The following is a 20631-nucleotide window of genomic DNA, read 5'->3' as shown; positions in this document are numbered from 1 at the left end:
CATCAACTTCAGGGCAAGATTGTGCCCCTTCTTCATGATAGGGAGTATTGTACTTTGTGAATGGTCCCATCTACTTTGCTTGGACTGTTGAGTCCTACCCCCCTTTGTGAGTAAAGGCATAATAAAAATCATAAATCACTGCCCATCCTGCAAGTGTCTCAGCTCCCAAAACTTTAGTAGGGAGATGCTTAGCACCCTGCAGGAGCAAGCCCTATTGCTGCCCAGTGCCTGCAAACACTGAGGGCTAGACAGTGAGTCCTTTATTTTCAGAGGTGAGCAGCTATTTGCATAAGTGGTCCCAGTAAAGCCAATGGAACTACTCATATGAGAAACTGCTTCTGGAAGGTGGAGGGGAGGGGATAATGCACAAACGGCCTTGCCCTCAATGTTTATCGTCTGAGGATGTATACATATTGTGGCTGTTGAGAGTTCTGATTATACAGTGCCTTGAGGCTATTTGGTCTGCGGCTATGTGTAATTGCCTTCTAATAGTCTTATAGCATTGACACTTGTTAGACAGTACAGTGGTACCAGTGATACAAGATTTGTGACAGGAGGGCTTCTTTGAAGTTCTGATGTACAAAGCATTTTCATTTCCTCACCATGCACGTTCCATTCAGCAGCCCCTTTTTCTTGCCATTTGTTTTTGGTTCTGACATAATGTGCATATTTCTCCATCCCCTGGGGCAACTTTGTGGGAAAGGTATGCTGTAATTGGTCTATAACTGTTCATAATGATCTGGGAACTCTGTATGAACAACAACAGGGAGCAACTTAACTTGTGATTTATTTAAGAGAGTGACATGGTTGAAAGGTACTCTCAAGAGCGCAAGTGTAGCTAGTCACCTAATTGGATGTAAATTTTCACATTTATTTCAGAACAGAGAGGGTTCTCTCATGAATTTGAATTTATAAGCAAGTGTGTATACTCTTCAGCTAAATCATAAGCACAGTTAATAATCTGTTTTAGGGAGTCTTAAATTCCACATTCAATAGGTTTTAGTGTACAGTTTGCTAGAAGAATACAAGTTATGCTCTGCATTTGTAAAACTAATGAAATATTAATTAAAGGTTTTATTTATTTACATCTAGAAGGACTGACCTCATTTTGATACATTGACATACACTTAGTTTTTTAAAAGCTGAGATCGGTAATGGGGCTTTCGCGGTAGTCTTTTATCAGTTTTTCTGGCTCCCGCTTATTTCCTCAAGGATCTGAAGACTCCATCTCACACGACACCCAAAATACGGGCAACCCACCAGCTGCAGGGCATAATAATTCTGCAGGCAGAACGACACCCCTGGTAGTTATAGGGCCAAGGGTAATAGCCCATGAGAGGTTCACAAATTCTCTGGCACTGGGTGTAGCTCCGTCTACATTCAATACAGCACACGCCTTCATGGTCCAGCATTGGGTCAAACGTCATCCCTTCGCCTTCAAGTTGCTGAAATGTAAAACACAAAATAGAGAAGATGGAGTTCACATTATCCTCACGAAAGACAGCAGGTGAAATACTGGTCCCATTGGAGTCAATAGCAAAACTCCTGTTGACTTCAAGGTCAAGCTTTCAGACGCCTGCTTTCCGACTACTTCATTCCACATTTACACTGGACTCCCCATATAAAACACAACCAGACATCAGGCTGTCTGAGTTTCATTATTATTTTACTCTCTTGCTGTAAAGCTGTAATTACGGAGAGTTTAATAGTGGTAAGATTTGAGTTACAATAATAAGAAATGGAAAAGAACTGAGTTATCCAATCCATCCTGTGCGTGTGGGATTGTGGCCTACTTTACATTGTCTAATGCTCTATTCAGTCTAATTTTAAATAAATCCCAAGCGATGACACTTCCAACTCTTTCCCAAGAGGACTGTTTGACAGCCTGTTACTGCAGGCTTTCCCCATATTCAGATTAAATTTACTTTGACTTTAACCACCTCTTTTCCCATTGGTAATGGATTCTAGACAACTAACATAATAGCACCATCTTACCAGCAGGCAAGGAGTTACCCACACAGTGAATGGCAGAGGATATCAAGGTAGACTAGCCTCTCACAATTCTTAGCCCCATGTTTTCTAGGAGAGGAGGCACAGTTCTCAGTTCTTTGAATCCAATTCTTTCTTTCCCTCTAGTGTAGGGCAACTAAACTTTGGAAGCCCCCAGGGGCCACAATGATACTCACAGCACATGCTGAGGGCCGCAACTTAAGTGTGATTGCATATACATGCAAATATATATCCAAATAGCTTCTTTCACACTGACTGGCCTGAATACAAAGCTTCAGGCAAGACTACACAACACGCAGGCCCCATTTAAGTCAGTTCTACTGATATTAATAAAATGCAATATTTACCCAGTTTCCACCCATATGACAGCACTTTTAATGAGCAATGACAGTCCAGGAATTTAACTACTAAAACACATATCAACAGAAGACCATTATATTGGCTTTTTTTTTTTGTTTTGACTCCCACCTGCAGGCTGTGTTGAGCCCGGCATAAACTCAAACTGCACTGCGGGCTGCAAACAAACGGGCCACGGGCTGCATGTGGCCTATGAGCCACATGTTGAGTAGCTCTGCTCTAGTGCTTCATCAATGGGATTAGAGGAGAAGAACAAGGGCAAATCAAACAAGAATGCCTCACTCTTGCAAAGCACTTTTCATATATTGTTCTCTGAGTACTTCACAAAGGAAGTAAAGTAGCATTTCCCTCATTTTAGAGTCTGGAAAACTGAGGTACAGGAATGCGGAGTAACTTGCTCAAGGTTGCCCCCTATTTGTTATGCCAAACTTCCCCAGGAGAGGAAAGAAGGGAAAAGAGGAGAATGACAATGCTCAGCTAACATCAAGACTATGCATCTGTCTGGTAAACCAGTGGTGTAGATTCCCAATGCCTAACAGAAATGTTGGAGAACATCTTCCAGTGGATCCTATACCAAATGAGTAAGTGATAGAGGATATCTTGAGGGACTCCATTTGGTCTCCTTGCCTCCACGTTGGGTTAGGCAAGCACATCACTGAGGTACCACTTCACTACCATTAGCTGTAAACAGCAGCACAGGGCTCCAGTGTTCCCTGTAAGCTGTGTGCTTGTTCAGCCATTCAGAAGAGATTCAAATGCCATGTTTCTGATCAGCAGAGTGCCCACCGCTGGTTTTTTTGTTTCTATTGGTGGTTCACATTTCTCAGTGCATAGAAAATTTATTCCTCGCGGGGTTAGAAAAAATCCACACATGGAAAATTAGAGGGAACACTGCGTGGCACTAAGAAATATGCGGCGAAAACAGTGGTGAGGCAGTTGTTGAGAAGGATGCTGGGTACATTAAAAATAACATTGCTATGTGGCATGCACTCTGCAGATCTCTGACAGGAAAATATTAAGAAAAGTAGAAACTGTCAATCAAGCCTGTCAACAGAGTATGTAAAGAGTATCTGAGACACAGACAGCTGAGGAGACGATGCGAGGAGTGTAGAGGCCGAGATGCAGGAGAGAGAGAGAAGACACAGAGACTAGAGGGAGATGAGACCTGTCAGCTGCCAGTGAGCTGTGAAGACTGGCATTCTGAAGTGGGGCTCAGACACTTACAATCATGTTAAGTGATTGTAACCATGTATGTTTTTGTGGCATGGGATGCTTTAGCCTATTGTGTTGGGGATTTTTGTTACTGTGTTGAGGATTTTTGTTTGCATCAATAAAAAGATGCCTTGTGTTGGAAAGATGACTGCTTGCATCAGTCATTTATCGGAAGGCTATCTGTGTCGTCCTGTTATTTCCTGAGCCACCTGGGAGACCCATGCCTGATGAGAACAGATGCTTTAATAGATGGGTTGTTTTGAAGGGCCCTTTAATAAACCCAGAAAGGGGCACTAAGGGTGTGTCTACACAGCAAAGTTATTTTGAAATAAGGCGTGTGTAGACTCTTCACTTCTGCTATTTTGAAATAGCCCCTCACCAGGGCCATTCTAAGTTATTCCTCCTGGGGCTCTAAATCAAGATAGCACATCTACATTAGGGAAGCCTGCCTTGGACTAATTGTGAGGCTTCCCTGCAGTGTAGACGTACTATTTTGGAATCGCTGATCCCGAAATAACTGTGCAGTGTAGAGGTAGCCTAAGTGAGTTACTCTGGGGTGAGCTATTCTGTTTTTAGGGTAAAAAAGGTTCCCACTGGCAGGAAGACTTTTGGAGAGAGCTCTGCAGGAACCCTACACCCGGGCTACGTCTACACTGGCCCCTTTTCCGAAAGGGGCATGCTAATTTTACAGGTCGTAATAGGGAAATCCGCGGGGGATTTAAATATCCCCCGCGGCATTTAAATAAAAATGTCCGCCGCTTTTTTCCGGCTTTTAGAAAAGCCGGAAAAGAGCGTCTACACTGGCCCCGATCCTCCGGAAAAAAGCCCTTTTCCGGAGATCTCTTATTCCTACTTTGAAGTAGGACCTTTGAAGTAGAACCTTTTTTAACTTTGAAGTAGGAATAAGAGATCTCCGGAAAAGGGCTTTTTTTCCGGAGGATCGGGGCCAGTGTAGACGCTCTTTTCCGGCTTTTCTAAAAGCCGGAAAAAAGCGGCGGACATTTTTATTTAAATGCCGCGGGGGATATTTAAATCCCCCGCGGATTTCCCTATTACGACCTGTAAAATTAGCATGCCCCTTTCGGAAAAGGGGCCAGTGTAGACGTAGCTCCGGTGTACTACTCCCACTCTGCAGATGGATAATGGCTTTACCTCTCAGGTCCTATATCAATGGTGGGCAACCTGTGGCCCATGGGCTGCATGCAGCTCATTAGAATAAGCCACTGGCAGGCCTCCAGACAGGTTGTTTACCTTGCATCTGCAGGTAGGGCCATCTGCAGCTTTCATTGGCCGCAGTCCAGCATCCAGACCAATTAGCGCTGCAGGAAGTGATGGCCAGCAAGTCTCTGTGGCCTGTGCCACTTCCTGCAGTTCCCATTGCCCAGAAACAGCAAGTCGTGGCCAATGGGAGCTGTGGACAGCCATACCTGCAGATGCAAGGTAAACAACCTGTCTAGTGGCCTGCTACCTGCTTACCTTGACCAGCTGTATGTGGCCTGTGGACTTCAGGTTTCCCACTACTTGGCTTGTCATTTCCTAACTAGCGCCTCTCCTCAAATGGCAGGGTTTAGTGCTGCTTTTGGAGCCAGTGGTGCTTCTCCTTAACTGAGTTAATAAGAAATAAAGTCAATTTAGTTCTACTTTATTTGGAGTGATTAGCTTAAGCCTCATTAAAAAATGTCAAGAGAGAAGAACACTGTCACGGGATAATGATCACCTGCTGTTACATAAATGTCAGGACAAAGCTGTGACTTATTTTCAAAGCAGGAGACATTGATCTTGTGGCAACATTCTCTTAAAATAACTTTCATCCCTGCTGTACCAAGTGATGAAGTAAATTGTCTGATGCTGGTGCAGCAGAGAGGAAGTGACTCACTATACAGTTAGTAGTTCTGTACTACGGTGATGGGCTTTCAGCCATGGGACTCATTCTGTGGACACTTCATATGAGACAGACAGAAAATAACTCTATCATGGACTTGTCCTCTTTGAAGTTCTTTCACCACATTGCTTTAGAAGGGTTCCACTCTGCAGACTGTTAGAAAGAGCTCTGTGAAATGTCTGATAACCACAGCTTCCAGGACAGACGTGTTTGGCCTGATTCTGAGCTCGGAAAAGTCAGTGGCAACAGAACTTGTCCCACTGTAGGTATGGCTAGTCACAATCCATTTTATCCAAAAGATGCTCATGCTCGCTCGCTCTCCACTCTCCCCCTCCCCCACACTTCATGACTAAGCAGGTTTCTGATTAGCTGACTCAGCTTTATCGTTTTCTTTTTATCAGTTAATGATCATCGTCAGCTGTCTGCCTGGGGCAGAGTACATTTGCTGTAGTTATGGTAACTATATCAGATTTCTAGTTTTCTGTATTAAATTGTCCTCGCTACAGCAATCTTACAAAATTATCTTAAATGCGCCAACCTAAACACAATATCTACTTTATTCTCCATACTATGGGGACTAATGATAACAAAAACCAAACAAACTATATTTTAGTTGCTTCTGGTGAGTGGAATTTTTAAACGGATGCGCTACCAAATGAAAGTTTAAATCAACACACTGGTACTATAATTATTTGTTAATTCCATTTGAAATGAATGGGTAGCTAGGCATGAGTTACTTAATAAATGTTACAAACCTACAAATGCTTTGAAAGGGGATTCTAGATCAAATATATATGTACTCACATGATACGGATTTTCTGGATTAAAGTTTGACCTAGAATCTTGCTCGTTGGGACCAGTGGTGTTAGGCTGGTGTTCAGGTCTCTGAACACGCTGGGTAGTAGGTGACCTGGTATTTACTACTTGAGTAGTGGCTTCATTTTGGTCCAGATCAAAGTTTGATTGAGCCTGACGTATTTTTCTTTTGATTTCTCGCTTCCTTCTTTGGTTATCTGAAAAAACAGTCAGAGGAGTACATGGGTTTTCTAAACACCTTCTTCCATTGATTCAAGGACATTCATGAAAGTAGAATTATTACACATTCATGAAAGTGGAATTGCACAGCAGTTTTGCAAAGATTATTAGACTTCACATGGGAGCTACTTGTCTTTCCACCTGTTTCATACGCAGTCTATATAATTCACACTCTATGCATGTGAGATTTGTCTTTTTTCCAAAAGAACAGGTTTGACTCAGTGAGTGGCCAGTGATGCTAAAAGAAATTAACAGCTCCTGCCAGCACTCAACCAGAGCAACCACCTTCCTGCCGTTCATGTGCATTTTTGACAGAAAAAGAAACATTTGGAAGAATATACACTTCTGTCCAGCCGCAAAGGCCCTTATTTTAAAAATGATTTAAAACACTCGTGGCCAACTTTGACAGTACCGGTGGTCCCCGAGTTATGAATTTGTCAACTTATGACCGTTCAGACTTACAACCAACCTCCCATTAAGCGCATTACAGCCGGTCCCCGAGTTACAAACGCAAGATCCGCGCTTACGAACAGCGCGGTCACATTTAAATGAATGGAGTCCGACTTACAAACAGATCAAGTTATGACCAAGTGTTTGGTATGTAACTCGTTCGTAAATCGGGGGCTATCTGTACTCTTTTGATGCATAATGGCCCTGTGCAAAGCCAGTGGAAAACTTTGATCAAGCAAATTTGGCTCCCATTTGTTATGGAAAATATAAGCAAGATTTATCCCCAAAATACTCAATATTAACACCTCTTTCACTCTTCTAATCAGTATTTTGTATGTGCAATTCTGATCAGTACTTTGTATCTCAGTATTAAACCTCTGGGTATGTCTACGAAACAGCCGAGAGGTATAATTCTCGGCTTGGACAGATGAACATACATGAGCTTTGCTCAAACTAGCATGCTAAATATAGCAGTGTAGTCACTGACATCTTGGGTCAGCCATCTGAGTACAGTCCTGCCTGAGCCCCTGGCTACATAGTCATGCAGCTAGTCTGAGCTGCTGCCCATACTGCAGTGGCCACACTGCTATTTTTAGACCTCAGCTTGAGCAGAGCTAGTGCACTTATGGCTGCCCGAGCTGAGAAGTACAGCTGAGAGCTCTACCCTTAGAGCACCACCAGGGCCATCCCTGGGGCAGCGCGTTTTGTAAGTGAAAGAAAAATTACCTTTTGGGTATGTTGGTCGAAGCCAGAAAATAGGAAGATCTCCACAAAGCTCTAAAATTTTGGCACTTAGAAAGCTGTTATCTTTTACAGGCTGGTCGGCAGCCACCCAGATAAGGGAATTTTCATCAAATTTAACTGGCATAATTTCATCTTCCTATAAGTATGCAACATAAAAATCCATTGTTAGTTCATTTAAGAGTTTTGGGTATTCTGTACATGTAATTTTCTGTTAGTAGCCAAACATAGAAGTTCATTTGGAACTGATATGAAATGTTGTTCTAAAGGGTGCTATTTTGTTTTATGAACCACATGCAGCCAAAACTTGGTCCTGCGGAAATCAACGGAAAAAACATCTTGAGTGAAATTCTGCACCATTGCAATAAATGGCCAAACAACCTGGATTTCACCCCATTATCTGTAATGGGGCTAGTAGTCAGCCCATGAGGCCAGATTCTCAGCTGGTGTACTTTGGTGTAGATCCATTGATGTCAGCAGAACAATACTGATTTATACCAGCTAAGAATCTGGCGCAATATTTTAGGTATGTTTGTTTGCATTGTTCTGATTTCATATAAATGTTAGGATACTTCTGTGATAGACACAAGTCATATTCCTGAGAGTTAATGAAAGTTTGTCTGTATGCAGCTACAATTTTAATTTAATATGATGGGTCAGATTAAAGGTCTTGTTCAGTAATAGCAATTGAATTGACCAAAAGCCAGAAGTTAAAGGAGCCCTCATTTTGAAATGTATTTTGCAGGTTTTAGGTACATATCTTCAAAGTAATATAGGAAAATGTCAGCAATTGATTCTTTATAGTTCAAAGTATTATTTTACATAAAACATATTAGCTATTTCTTAGCAGCAATGAAGCATCTTTAAAAAGACCAGTTCATCAAGAAAATCAATATGATTTTGAAGTAAAACTTTTGAATTGCCTCCATATAATTATCTGATATTTGGATTGATTACTCACTAGATCAATTTATTTTGCCAAGTTGTTCCTTTAATGTATTTATTGATTTTTGTAGAATGTCTTGAGTCATCTAAATTCACTACCCTGTGAAAGCAGCACATCATTTATAGCCTCCCATATGGGTTTTTGCCAGCACCTGAAATAATTTAACTGGAGCTAACTTTTGAAGATAAAAAGAATCCAGTTGTTTATCTTAAATGAAATTACCTCAAACTTGTGGGCAAATATACTTTAGATAGCTGTAAAGTTATTTTAATTGACCTTTTCATATTCAGTGTTGGTCACAATCAAACATGCATTAGACCAGAAATCTTAAAATTAGACAGCAAAGAAAGTTTAATGTTCTAGCAACAGCATTAAGTTGTGTTGGGTTGCACATCACATATACTTACTTGATGCATGTTTTATGACAGAAACCGCAAAATTAATACATCTTTTAAAAATTACCCAGAAAGCAGGAACAGAACATACCACACATCTGTAATGTGACCAAGTTAATATTAAATTAGAACCTTAACTTTGCAAACCTGACTGCAAATATTTTTCAACAGTGGACATTTAACATTGGATCGATGATGTGTCCTTTTATTTTTCAATAAAAAGAAATTGCCCGTGCTTAATTATATTAAATTATTCCAGTTATGCCATGAAGACCATATATCCTTAAAATAATGAGGGTGGATAGAGGCTTGCTTGGTGCCTACCTCTAGGGACTGAACTGAAGCCAACTGAAGTCACTGGAAATTTTCCAATTGACATCAGTGGACTTTGGATATGACCTCTGGCACTTTCCTTGTTCGCTCTAGAAAATTGTCTTTCTTTTTAAGTAAGTGAGTAGTAATTCTAGCATATTCTAGAGCAGTGTTTCTCAAAGTAGTATGCGGACCCATTCTGAGAAAGCTGCTACCAGGCCACTCGGGTTTGTTTACTTACCAGCTCTGCAGCCAAAGAGCCTTGTGGCTCCCATTGGCTGTGGTTCACCATTTGCAGCCAAGGGAAGCCGCAGGAAGCAGCAGCCCAGGTCACATGCAGCTCCCTTTGGCTGCAAATGGCAAACCGTAGCCACTGGGAGCTGCAAGGCTCTATGGCTACAGAGCCAGTACGTAAACAAACCAGAGCGGCCTGGTAGCAGCTTTCTCAGAGTGGGTCCGCGGACCACTTAGAGAAACACTGTTTTAGAGTACAACAAAAAGGCAGAGTTGGAACATCCTCATTTTAGAGGTTCCATAATTTTTGTACACCATGATTTTTTCCTGTCCTGATAATTTTGGTGGGGGGATGATTATTCTGTGTGTCCCAGTAAGATATTTACAGTCTTTCTCTCTCATGCACCCCCATTCCAGTAACAGCAGAAGCAGTGCCAAGCAGTACCCCACCCCCAGAAGCACTCCCTCCTCCCTTCCACAGTGTCAATAAGATCTACAGGTTGAACCTCTGTAAACTAGGACTCTCTGGTCTGGCAACATCTGTGGTCTGACAGCACCATGAATGTTCCAGGATCAGAGTCCCAGTGGAGGGCTGGTGCCTAGGAGCCCTGCGATCGGGCAGGATTGTAGGCTGCTGGCAGTGGGGCCAGAAGCCTAGATCCCCACAGCTGGGCAGCCAGGCACGCCCTAGTGGGTCTGCCTGGTGGGACCGGGAACTTGGCACACCTCAGTGTGGCTGCTCAGCTTGGGTGCTCAGTGCGCCCCAGCAGGTCTGCCTGGGGGAAAGACGGGTGGAGACTAGCAAGGCCTATGGCTGGTCCAGTGCTGGGGGGGAAGGCTGGCAGCAAGGAGGCCAGAAATGACTACCCCTGGTCCCACAAAATCCCTCATCCAGGATTGGTTAGGTCCCGAGGGTGCCAGATTGAGGAGGTCCAACCTGTACAAGTTCATTTGATACTGATATTTAAATGACCTTTAAAATCCATATTTATGTGGGGTTAAGTAGGTTTTAAAAATTGCTCCTTACCAGATCAAATGAGAGGCTTTCTTTAGTCATGGTACTGACATCAGGGATGTGAGCTTTAGCTTGTGCTTTAATGTAGCATTTCTCTCCTCCAGCAAAACGAATTCCAGTGATGCCCTACAAAATAGTCCTTTTGGGGTTACAGACATTGACATTTCATCCAATTGTTTAAAACAAAACAATATAAACTGTGTTCATGTAACATTAAGGTAGTCACTGAATTTGTTAAAAAAATAACAATCAGAACTGACAACGTTCTTTGATGTTTTTTAAAAATAAGTCTAAAATTGACCCAAATTCTGTTGTATCACTATTTTAGCTGTAAAAAAATTAAACAAACAGGGCAAAATTTGAATTTGAATTTAGGCACCAAAAGAAGTGGCCCAATTTCAAAGGTGCTGAACAACTGCAACTTCCACTGGAGAGGGCCTGTCTAGACTAGGAAAAAAGGAGTTTGCTAACATAATTTGAAACATCATTTAGCATCTAAATATTGATGTAGGTTAACATTATTAAAATCAAGTTAGCTGCTTGGGCTGTATCCTAGTAACTTCTTCCTAGTCTAGACAGACCTCTGAACTTTACCTATGAAAAATCAGGTCCCATATTTACTAGTAGGTGCCACAGATATGTGTGTAGGTGCCTTACTTTAGACATTCAACTTTGATATTTTTGATACAGTGATACTTTTTATATACACAAGTTCACAATGAAAGGAGAACCAAGACAGAATTCCAGTGTTGTTGTAATTACGGAGTTGCTACATAAATGACACAAAGTCTCTGAATTTCAAACATATTGAAATTGGAGGCCATTCATTGAGATTGGGAAGCCTAAGTCTTCTCCCTCCAATTTAAATGTAGCATTTTCTGTGCTGACATATAGGTTTGGTTCTCCCTACAAGATGCAGAGAGCCTGCTCCTGCAATCTCAGCAATTGTCTTGTCCTATCCACCATTTTGTTCTTGAGAGGAAATAGGTGAACAGATTTTTATGCACGAGCTATACCATGACAAGTGCTTGGTCCATTTGCTTTCCTGATATTTGACACCTGGCACTCAGCAACTCAAGGCAGTTATAATATTTTCTGCTTGTTTCTTCTGCCGCATTCATCAGCCTAATGCACAACATGCTTGGTGTCTGTGGTGGAATGTTTTGGCTGCACTTATCCAGCAGTTCATAAGTTGTCATAAGGATACAAGAATGGAATAATTCATTGACTCTCCACTGAGTTGAGACTTCTGTGCAGATGTAGAATAGTGAAGACATTTTAATCCAGTTGCCAATAATGTTGTTAACTTGATGTTACTACAAGATTTACAACGGCTGAAGAGCAGCTGTCAGATGATTTGGGGGTTATGCATCACACGTGTGTGTGTGCATTGATCTCCCAGGTCTGTGCAGAATCATAATCCAGTTACCTCCTTAGTCATGGACCCAATAGATGGGGGGAAGAGCAAGGCCAAGAAGACCCACATATTTCCCTCACCAACGCTACCTGTAGATAGTGGTTTATTTTGTTTTAGATGCTGCTTCTACCTCATGTAGGCCTCAACCTTGCTCCCTTTGAAGTTAATGAGAGTTTTGCCATCAACTTCAATGAGTGTAGGACTGGGCCCCTTAGGATATGTCTGTCCTGCAATTAAAAATCCATGGCTGGCCCGTGAAAGCTGACTCAGGCTTGCAGGGGTCAGGCTAAGGAGCTGTTTATGGTGTAGATGTTTGAGCCCCACCTCTCAGGCTCCTAAAGCCTAGTCTCCAGCCCCAGCTTGAAGGTCTATCCCACAACTAAACAGCACTTTAACCCTAGCCTCATAGGGCCAAGTCAGCTGGCATGGTGCCAGCTGTGGGTTTGTAACTTCAGTGTAGACAAACCTTCAGAGCTCAACACTGGAGAATATCTTATCTGAAAGACCTGTCAATGTACTTACTATCTGGAAATCGTGAACTTCTATAGCTTCTTCGTCTCCGCTTCCAGTTTTAAAGGTCTCTAGGTTGTTCCCAGAATCTATTTCCATTGATCCCTCTTGTACTTTTCCATTAATACTCATAGTATAATGAACATTGTAAATCTGTAATTAAATACAAAACATTAGCACACATCTTTGTATCTTCCAAGTTAACATCAAGCACGAGTCTAGTGCCAATTAAGGAGGTAAAAATGTGTTTAAAAATTTAACCATGTAACCGCTAAAACTCCATGTTACATGTGCTGTGGGCTCCACAGTATAAATCTTAAATAAGCTTTATACTGCAGAGCCCACAGCAAAGTCTTACCAGGAGCGGGGGCAGGACTGCTGCCAGCACTACTCCGGGAGAGGCTTCACTGCGGGCTCTGCAGCTGGCTCCCTGGGAGCTGGCGTGTAACCTCTGGCGGGGGAATGCGGGGGTCTAAGTCTGAACAGGGACTGCTCCAGTGGGCCCCATGGAGCTCAAGCAGCCCCCTACCCAGGGCAAGTGGGGAGCTGCTCGAGCCCCTATTAGTTAACCAGAACTGATAAGCCTCACCTGTTAAGGGTGAGGCTCAACAGTTAATCTGTTAACCTTTTACATCCCTAGTGCCAATCTGATTGTCATGTCCATCTTCAGTTCCTGGCTTTTATCCATGCTTACACTTTTATTACAGGAACCCCAGCGGTCAAGATCATAAAACAGACTATGATGGTTTCAGGCAATATCAGTAATGACAGCTTTACATCCGTACACACTGCATGTGGAATAATTTGGTTCCAGGGTTACATGGGATTTGGGAACTGGTCTAAATCATATTGTATGGAAAGAAAAGAAAGAGCTCTTTCCCCCCAGAGGTCATACCCACTGTCCTCCTAAGTTTGATTTGTGGGGATCCACTCTTGCTTGGAGAAATCATTTGATACTGTGTAGGTACTTAGAGAGTCTCTTGAATTCAGCAGGCAGCATGTGGTTGTCTCTTAGTAAAGTGAGCTTTGTTTAAATATCATATAGATTTTTTTCACACTGTATCAAATAAAATGCTTGCTCCTACCTTTTGCAATGATGAAAAGCTACAGTATATCTTGCAGTTGCCAGCCCTTGGTTATTCTTTTTCATTATACAATACTGTCATCAGTACCACCACAAGGAATTTTACTTTTATTCTTAAAAAGTTTGAATATAAACAAAGTTTCAATAAAGTCCACAATATAGCCTAGAAATCAATTTTTTCCTACTTGTAACTCTTTGATAGGGAAAAAAATTAAGATACTGAAGGTAATTGTCCTTTATAAACAGAGATTCAATCCGTATTATTCATGCATCCAAAACTTCCACTGAATTCTTGCATGAGGAATGCAAGATTGGGTCTATACATATATAGTATTTAATTCTAGGGCTGTCAAGCAATTAAAACAATTAATCACAATTAATCACGCAATTAAAAAATTTAATCATGATTAATCACATGCTGATTAATCCCCAGCTGATGCCAGGCTGCATTGTGCTGCCCCTTTGAAAGCCCAGGGCAGCACTTCAAAGGGGCAGTGCCGCACAGCTGACCCCAGGTGCTGCCCCTTTGAAACTTCTTGGTGGCATTTTAAAGGGCCAGTGCTGCAGAAATGCCTACAATTAACACGTTAAAAAATTAATGCATTAATTGTGCTCTGCGTTAATCACAGGCATTAACACATATTAATTGACAGCCCTACTTAATTCTATATCCAAGGAACATAGAATCATAGAATCATAGAATCATAGGACTGGAAGGGACCTCAAGAGGTCATCGAGTCCAGCCCCCCGCCCTCAAGGCAGGACCAAGCTCCACCTACACCATCCCTGACAGATGTCTATCTAACCTGTTCTTAAATATCTCCAGAGAGGGAGATTCCACCACCTCCCTTGGCAATTTATTCCAATATTTGACCACCCTGACAGTTAGGAATTTTTTCCTAATATCCAATCTAAACCTCCCCTGCTGCACTTTAAGCCCATTACTCCTTGTCCTGTCCTCAGAAACCAAGAGGAACAAATTTTCTCCTTCCTCCTTGTGACACCCTTTTAGATATTTGAAAACCGCTATCATGTCCCCCCTTAATCTTCTTTTTTCCAAACTAAACAAGCCCAGTTCATGAAGCCTGGCTTCATAGGTCATGTTCTCTAGACCTTTAATCATTCTTGTCGCTCTTCTCTGTACCCTTTCCAATTTCTCCACATCTTTCTTGAAATGTGGCGCCCAGAACTGGACACAGTACTCCAGCTGAGGCCTAACTAGTGCAGAGTAGAGAGGCAGAATGACTTCACGAGTTTTGCTTACAACACACCTGTTGATACAACCTACAATCATATTTGCTTTTTTGGCAACAGCATCACACTGTTGACTCATATCAACTTGTGGTCCACTATGACCCCTAGATCCCTTTCTGCCATGCTCCTTCCTAGACAGTCGCTTCCCATCTTGTATGTATGGAACTGATTGTTCCTTCCTAAGTGGAGCACTTTGCTTTTCTCTTTATTAAACCTCATCCTGTTTACCTCTGACCATTTCTCTAACTTGCTAAGGTCATTTTGAATTATGTCCCTATCCTCCAAAGAAGTCGCAACCCCACCCAGTTTGGTATTATCTTATACCAGCTCATAGACTGAGCTGGTATAAGATAATACTTTTTTGTGAGCCCCATTCACTGCAGTAGAATTCTAGGTTTCTTTATATATATATATATATATATATATATATATATATATATATATATAAAATCATAAATCTTATGGTGACAAAGAAAATCTTCCAAATGCGAATCACCAAAGCATTGGCTTTCTGAGTCTGAGGGCAGTCTGGAATTATAGCTCTTAATGCCCCAATCTTCTCAACTTGGTTTGATTGTGCAGCTTAAGGTTGACATTTTATCTGTTTCTGTATTAATTAGAATATGCTTGAATTGTTTTTTTTAAAGATTCAGTTCTTAAGTGATGACATTACTATCAGCTTCCTGACATGGGAAAAGAATCTTAGGTGAGGGAACAGAAACCCATTTACTAATAAGATACTTTTAATGCATCTATTTGATCGAAAAGCAAATATTTGCTAAAATAATGCAAGTGTTACAAAACTAAATAGGCCAAGATGAGAGACTGTCCTATAATCAATCTACTAGCTATTTATCAGAAATACCAGCACAACCTCAACTATTAATACTTTAGCCACTCTTTGGCCAGTCTTCCTATTCATGCCCCTTTCCCTTTTCAAGAGCCTGGAAAAGTAAATGGATCTTACATTGTGTCCGGAAGCTGCCTGTCTTGTTACTATGTAACTTCTTTCTTCTCTCTCTAGCTTTTGGGTTTGCTATAAATTGTCTTTACAAAAATAATTAAATGTCAACAGTTGTTCCCTCCAGGCTAAAATATACACCAGACAAACACTTTGCCTACAAATTAAGGGATCTATTGCATTCCTTACTCTGACAAGCTCCTAACAAAGTAAATAGGAGTCTTGCCTGAATCAGGAGTGCAGAATAGGCTCCTTGGTAAATTCAAGGAGATTCATTGTTCTTGTCACTGATGAGCAAGTGAAACCAAAATTCACATAATCTGGCATTTCATATTTTAAAAATCTTTGAAATCATAAAGGAAATATAATATTTGGAATCAGTCTGATGATCACGACATCTTGAAAGTTTGCTTCTTGAAACTAACCACCCCAGTTTCCAATGCTACCCTTTTTGACACAGGATTTTGTCATGTAGCCTAAGTTCAGAAAAGTTCTCTCCACTCAAATATAAATTATCAAGATTTTTAAAATAATTTTGCAACTAATATGCTACAAGCTCTTGTGTCCATATTCAGTACACATTTAAACTACCAGGAAAATAGTGAAATAATGTTGGTCTTTAATCAAACCTACAAATAGATTAAATAGCACATTGCACCACATATTTAAGTGTCAAAGTACGATCTGCAATCAGCATTTAGATGATGTGGCATGTAAAATTAATGTATTTCTTTCACCATCATTTTGTCCTGATGCTTAGAATTTGCCCATTATGTGAATCTCCTGGGAAAGGATTGGTGAATGTTCTGAAGATGTTTGAGCAAAAGTAAATGTATCTTTTTTCTGTGAACTCAAGGATTCACTTTACATTTATTCCTAAAATCAGCTTCCACCATGCTACACCAAGTGGACAGGAAAGAAAAGAGTTTTTATTCTGGGGGAAAGGGGAGGAGTATGCTACTTACAGAATTTAGCAACCCCCAATCAAGAAATATTTCCAATGTGATTGTGATTCTCATTAAATTCACACAGTTAATTTAAAAATTGGCTTACTGGAAACAAAATGTAAATACTTGGGCACAGAATTATTGTGTTTGTTTCATCTAGTTCATCTCATACTTGACTTTAAACCAGATTTAAAAACTTCAGTGCAGCATTAGGTTATTACAAGACTGCAACTATCCTGCCTGGTAAACAGATGAGTTTACTGTTATAATTGAAATCTCCTGCCTACCTTTGTTTAATTATTGCCTTCCCAGCTAGCAATACTCGAAGTAGGTGATGGGTAGAGAGGATGCACAAAGGGTCACGTGTCTCTCAAACAATTAGTGGGGTTGGGTCTGGCACCCACAGAAGGGCTTTGGCCTCCCCACACTCACCTGTAGCAACAGAGAAAGCAGAGCAAGGTGGCCCCAACTGCTTTGCTCTCCCTGCTCTGGAGGAGAGGACAGGACTGCCCCCACACTCCTAGGCAGAAAATGGAGGGATGCAGCAGCTAAGGGAGCAAAGCACCTGAAGTCACCGTGCTCTGCTTCCCCCACTGCTGACAGTAATGTGGGGGGAGGGACAGTGGACCCCTTCTGCCAGTGCCAGTAGGGCTGCCAGGTATCAGGCTTTGAATCAGACAGTCCAGTATTTGAGCTTTCTGTTCGGGAAACAAATTGAGAAAATATAAATGTCTGGTATTTTCTAAATAAGATGTAATGTAGATTGTGATGTAATGTCAAGTGTGTCTGGTATTTTTGTTGAAACCATATGGCAACCCTACGTACTAGCCCCATTAGTCCCCAGGCCGCCTTGGCTGGGGAAGAAGGGAAGCAGGGGTGGAGCAAAAGCAGGGAAGAAGTGGGGAGAGGGTGGAGGAAGGGCAGGGAGAGGCGGGACGGGACAGAGGGAGATTGTCCCATTCCCAGTCCTTCCCCTAGTTGGAGGGAGGATGTAATGTGGCCAGTAGCCTCTGCCTCTCCTCCCCTTCCAGTCACCGCTAGCTGTAGATGATCCAGTTTTCACTACTCCAAGACTGATCTTTCCCCTGAGTGTTGTTCCTCTAGATTTTCTACCTCACCCATTTCTGAACATTCACCCTCTAGATGGCCCTCCCTACGTCCCCTCCTCCCCAGCCACGGGCACCAGTGGCCTATGGCAGTCTGAATGTGTGTGTGTGTGGGGCGGGGGGGAAGATGGCTCGTTTAGCACTCTAATCGCCTTTTGTAGCTAAGCTTTCTGGATCTTAACTCTCAACCTGAGCAAGTGAGCAAGGGCCCGGCCCAGCCGGCAGCCGCTCCCCCGCCCCTCTCTCTCTTTAATCAGGCCAGTTTCCCAACCGTTTCGAGAGCAGGGACCAGCTTGCTGCTGCCTTCCTGAACTCCGTCAGGGAGCTCTCCGGGACCAGAGCCACTCCACAGACTGGTCCTTGAGGAATAGTGATAGAAATGTAGCCTTGTTAGTCTGGGGTAGTTGAAGCAAAATGCAGGACAATGTAGCACTTTAAAGACTAACAAGATGGTTTATTAGATGATGAGCTTTCGTGGGCCAGACCCACTTCCTCAGATCAAATAGTGGAAGAAAATAGTCACAACCATATATACCAAAGGATACAATTAAAAAAAATGAACAAATATGAAAAGGACAAACCACTCTCCCTACCTTTAATATCAGCAATTCACAGACACTTACCTTCCTTCCTCCCCCTCCCCCCCCATCCTCCTTCTGTTCTGCAATGTGATTTGTCCTCTTCATATTTGTTCATTTTTTAAATTGTATCCTTTGGTATATATGGTTGTGACTACCTTCTTCCACTATTTGATCTGAGGAAGTGGGTCTGGCCCACGAAAGCTCATCATCTAATAAACCATCTTGTTAGTCTTTAAAGTGCTACATTGTCCTGCATTTTGGTCCTTGAGCAGCGCTTTCAGCGCAGCGCCTTGAGACCGCTAGGGCTGCACAGGGCGCTACGCACCCAGGCACCCGCGCCCTCCTCCCACACCCACTCCACCTGCTGCCTGCTGCGGGGGGGGGGGGGGGGGCGCTTTTCCCAGCCGTGCAGCCAGCGGGTCCCTCGGAGCCCCGCGCAGCCCGGGGGCCCCCAGCGAAGAAACGTGCTCGCGGCTCTGCCTCCCGCTGCGCCATCCCGCCCGCGGCCCGCGCCCACTCACGTGCCGCTCGCTGGCCTTCCAGAAGTAGAAGGCTCCGATGGCCCCGCAGAGCAGCAGCAGGGCTCCGGCGACGAGCACCCCGGCTCCGATCTTCAGCAGCCGCCCCGGGCCGGCGGGTTTCAGCGGCACCGCCGTGTAGGCCTGCAGCACAGCAGGGGGACAGGCAGCCCAGAGCCCCGCAGGGTTGCCAACTCTCCCGGCCCCCACGCCACTGCCGCGAAGCCCGGTCCGGGAGAGCAGGCAAGCCTGGGAGTGACTGGGTGGGTCGGTGAGCGCGCAAAGCAGCAACCTCCCCCCCCCCCTCCTCCCCGCTGGCGCCTGGCGGGTCTCGCCCCTGCCGGACCTCGCCACCCCCCGCGCCGGGTTGCAGCCCGCCACTCTCCCTGCCGCCGCGCCGCGAGCGGTACCTACCGGCGGCAGCAGGCTGAACTCCGTGTCCTCCGGCCCCGCCAGGGCGAGCGGCTCCTTCTCCGAGCTCTCGGCCATGGCTGCCCGCGCACGTCTGAGCCCGGAGCTCCTGCGCCCCCGCGGGAGAGGCCGGGCGAGGCGTGGAGCCCGCAGCCCCTCCCCGCCCCGCCGGGGCGCCAGGAGCGGGATACAATGGTCCCCTTCACTCACACTCCCGGCACTCCTCAGCGCTGGCCGGGGCTCCAGTGCCGCGCTCCCCTGGGGCCCTAGGCTATGTCAGATCCCCACGCGACAGCTCCTAGTCATAGAGGGCCCCAGGAGCGGCTGGGGAGGGGGGACTAAGCAATTGCTTAGTCTGCGTAGGCCTGGCGCTGGCCCTGTCACTTGCGGTGGCTTGGGCTCGGGCTCCTGAGCAGGGGAGACACCTTGCGGGTCCACAACTTTGTGGGGCTCCTTGAACTGCCCGAGGTAGCCTCACCCTGCCCAGGCTGTGTCCATTCCCTCAGCGCTGGGATTAAGGGACATGGGAACGGGGAACAGGAGTCTGGGGGCAGGGATCAAAAGGAAACAGGTGGGTAAAAGCCTCACAGGCCCCAGGGGAGAAGTTGAGCCCCCTTCCTTTCCACCAGACCAAGGTTACTGGCAAGGCTAGGATGTTGTTGGGTTTTGTCAGTGATTTGTAGTAAAAGGCAGGGCAGGGGCAATAACAGAACTTCAGGGGACCTGCTGACCTGTCCCTGACTTTTAGTAAAAATAACAGACAAAATAGGTCAAATGGGGGCTGCAGGCCCAAACCCTGCTGCGGAGGAGAGCGGGGAGTCGTTCAGCATCCACTGCCTCTGTGGCTGACAGCTCTGGGTTCCCCTGCTGCCTGCAGTGGCGGGGAGCTGTGGGGGCCCTTTACCATGGCTCAGAGGGGCAGGTAGTCATGGGGTCTGTGACATAATCTTAGTCTTAGTTACTGGTGATAATAATGATGACGGTGGAAGAGCAAAGTTTGGAAGAAAACTGACACCAGGGCAGAGAATTGAGCAGGGTACACCATGACTATGTACTGACAGACAATAGTTGTGCAAACATGGGTGGCAGGTGTAACAGGCCAGGAGAAGGTCTGCCTCCTTTGGCACCAGGGGCAGACTGGCCTGGCCGGATACCGGGAATTGCCCGGTGAGCTGTCGTCCGCTGGGCTGTCATGTCCACATGCCGTTGCCCCTCACTCCGAGTGGCTCTGTGTCCACGCTGTATGACACAGG

The 20631-nt window shown here is 44.2% G+C and overlaps 1 protein-coding gene across 1 annotated transcript; it reads right to left on the bottom strand.

Moving 5' to 3' along the window:
- Positions 1 to 769: 769 nt before the first annotated feature.
- Positions 770 to 19536, bottom strand: CNMD (chondromodulin). Its single transcript, XM_075918937.1, has 7 exons — positions 19382 to 19536; positions 18971 to 19111; positions 12529 to 12669; positions 10602 to 10715; positions 7673 to 7826; positions 6266 to 6474; positions 770 to 1445 (listed from the first exon to the last, which is right to left on the bottom strand). Exons 1-7 carry the CDS (start codon positions 19454 to 19456, stop codon positions 1230 to 1232), a joined length of 1050 nt encoding a protein of 349 aa, XP_075775052.1. The 5' UTR covers positions 19457 to 19536; the 3' UTR covers positions 770 to 1229.
- Positions 19537 to 20631: the final 1095 nt, after the last annotated feature.

The sequence above is a fragment of the Pelodiscus sinensis genome, chromosome 1 (assembly GCF_049634645.1).
Source record: "Pelodiscus sinensis isolate JC-2024 chromosome 1, ASM4963464v1, whole genome shotgun sequence".
NCBI lineage: Eukaryota > Metazoa > Chordata > Testudines > Trionychidae > Pelodiscus > Pelodiscus sinensis.
Note: the sequence above shows the minus strand (reverse complement) of the source record. Positions and strands in the feature narration are given on the sequence as shown.

Bases quoted from the DNA above. Each gene is read 5' to 3' on its own strand.
- CNMD (XM_075918937.1), bottom strand. From the start codon at position 19,456: ATGGCCGAGAGCTCGGAGAAGGAGCCGCTCGCCCTGGCGGGGCCGGAG. The intron at 10,716-12,528 runs GTAAGTACATTG...ACTATTTTGTAG, and splicing joins AAGTTCACGATTTCCAGATA to GGCATCACTGGAATTCGTTT. The intron at 7,827-10,601 runs GTAAGGAGCAAT...GCATACTTATAG, and splicing joins AAAGCCTCTCATTTGATCTG to GAAGATGAAATTATGCCAGT.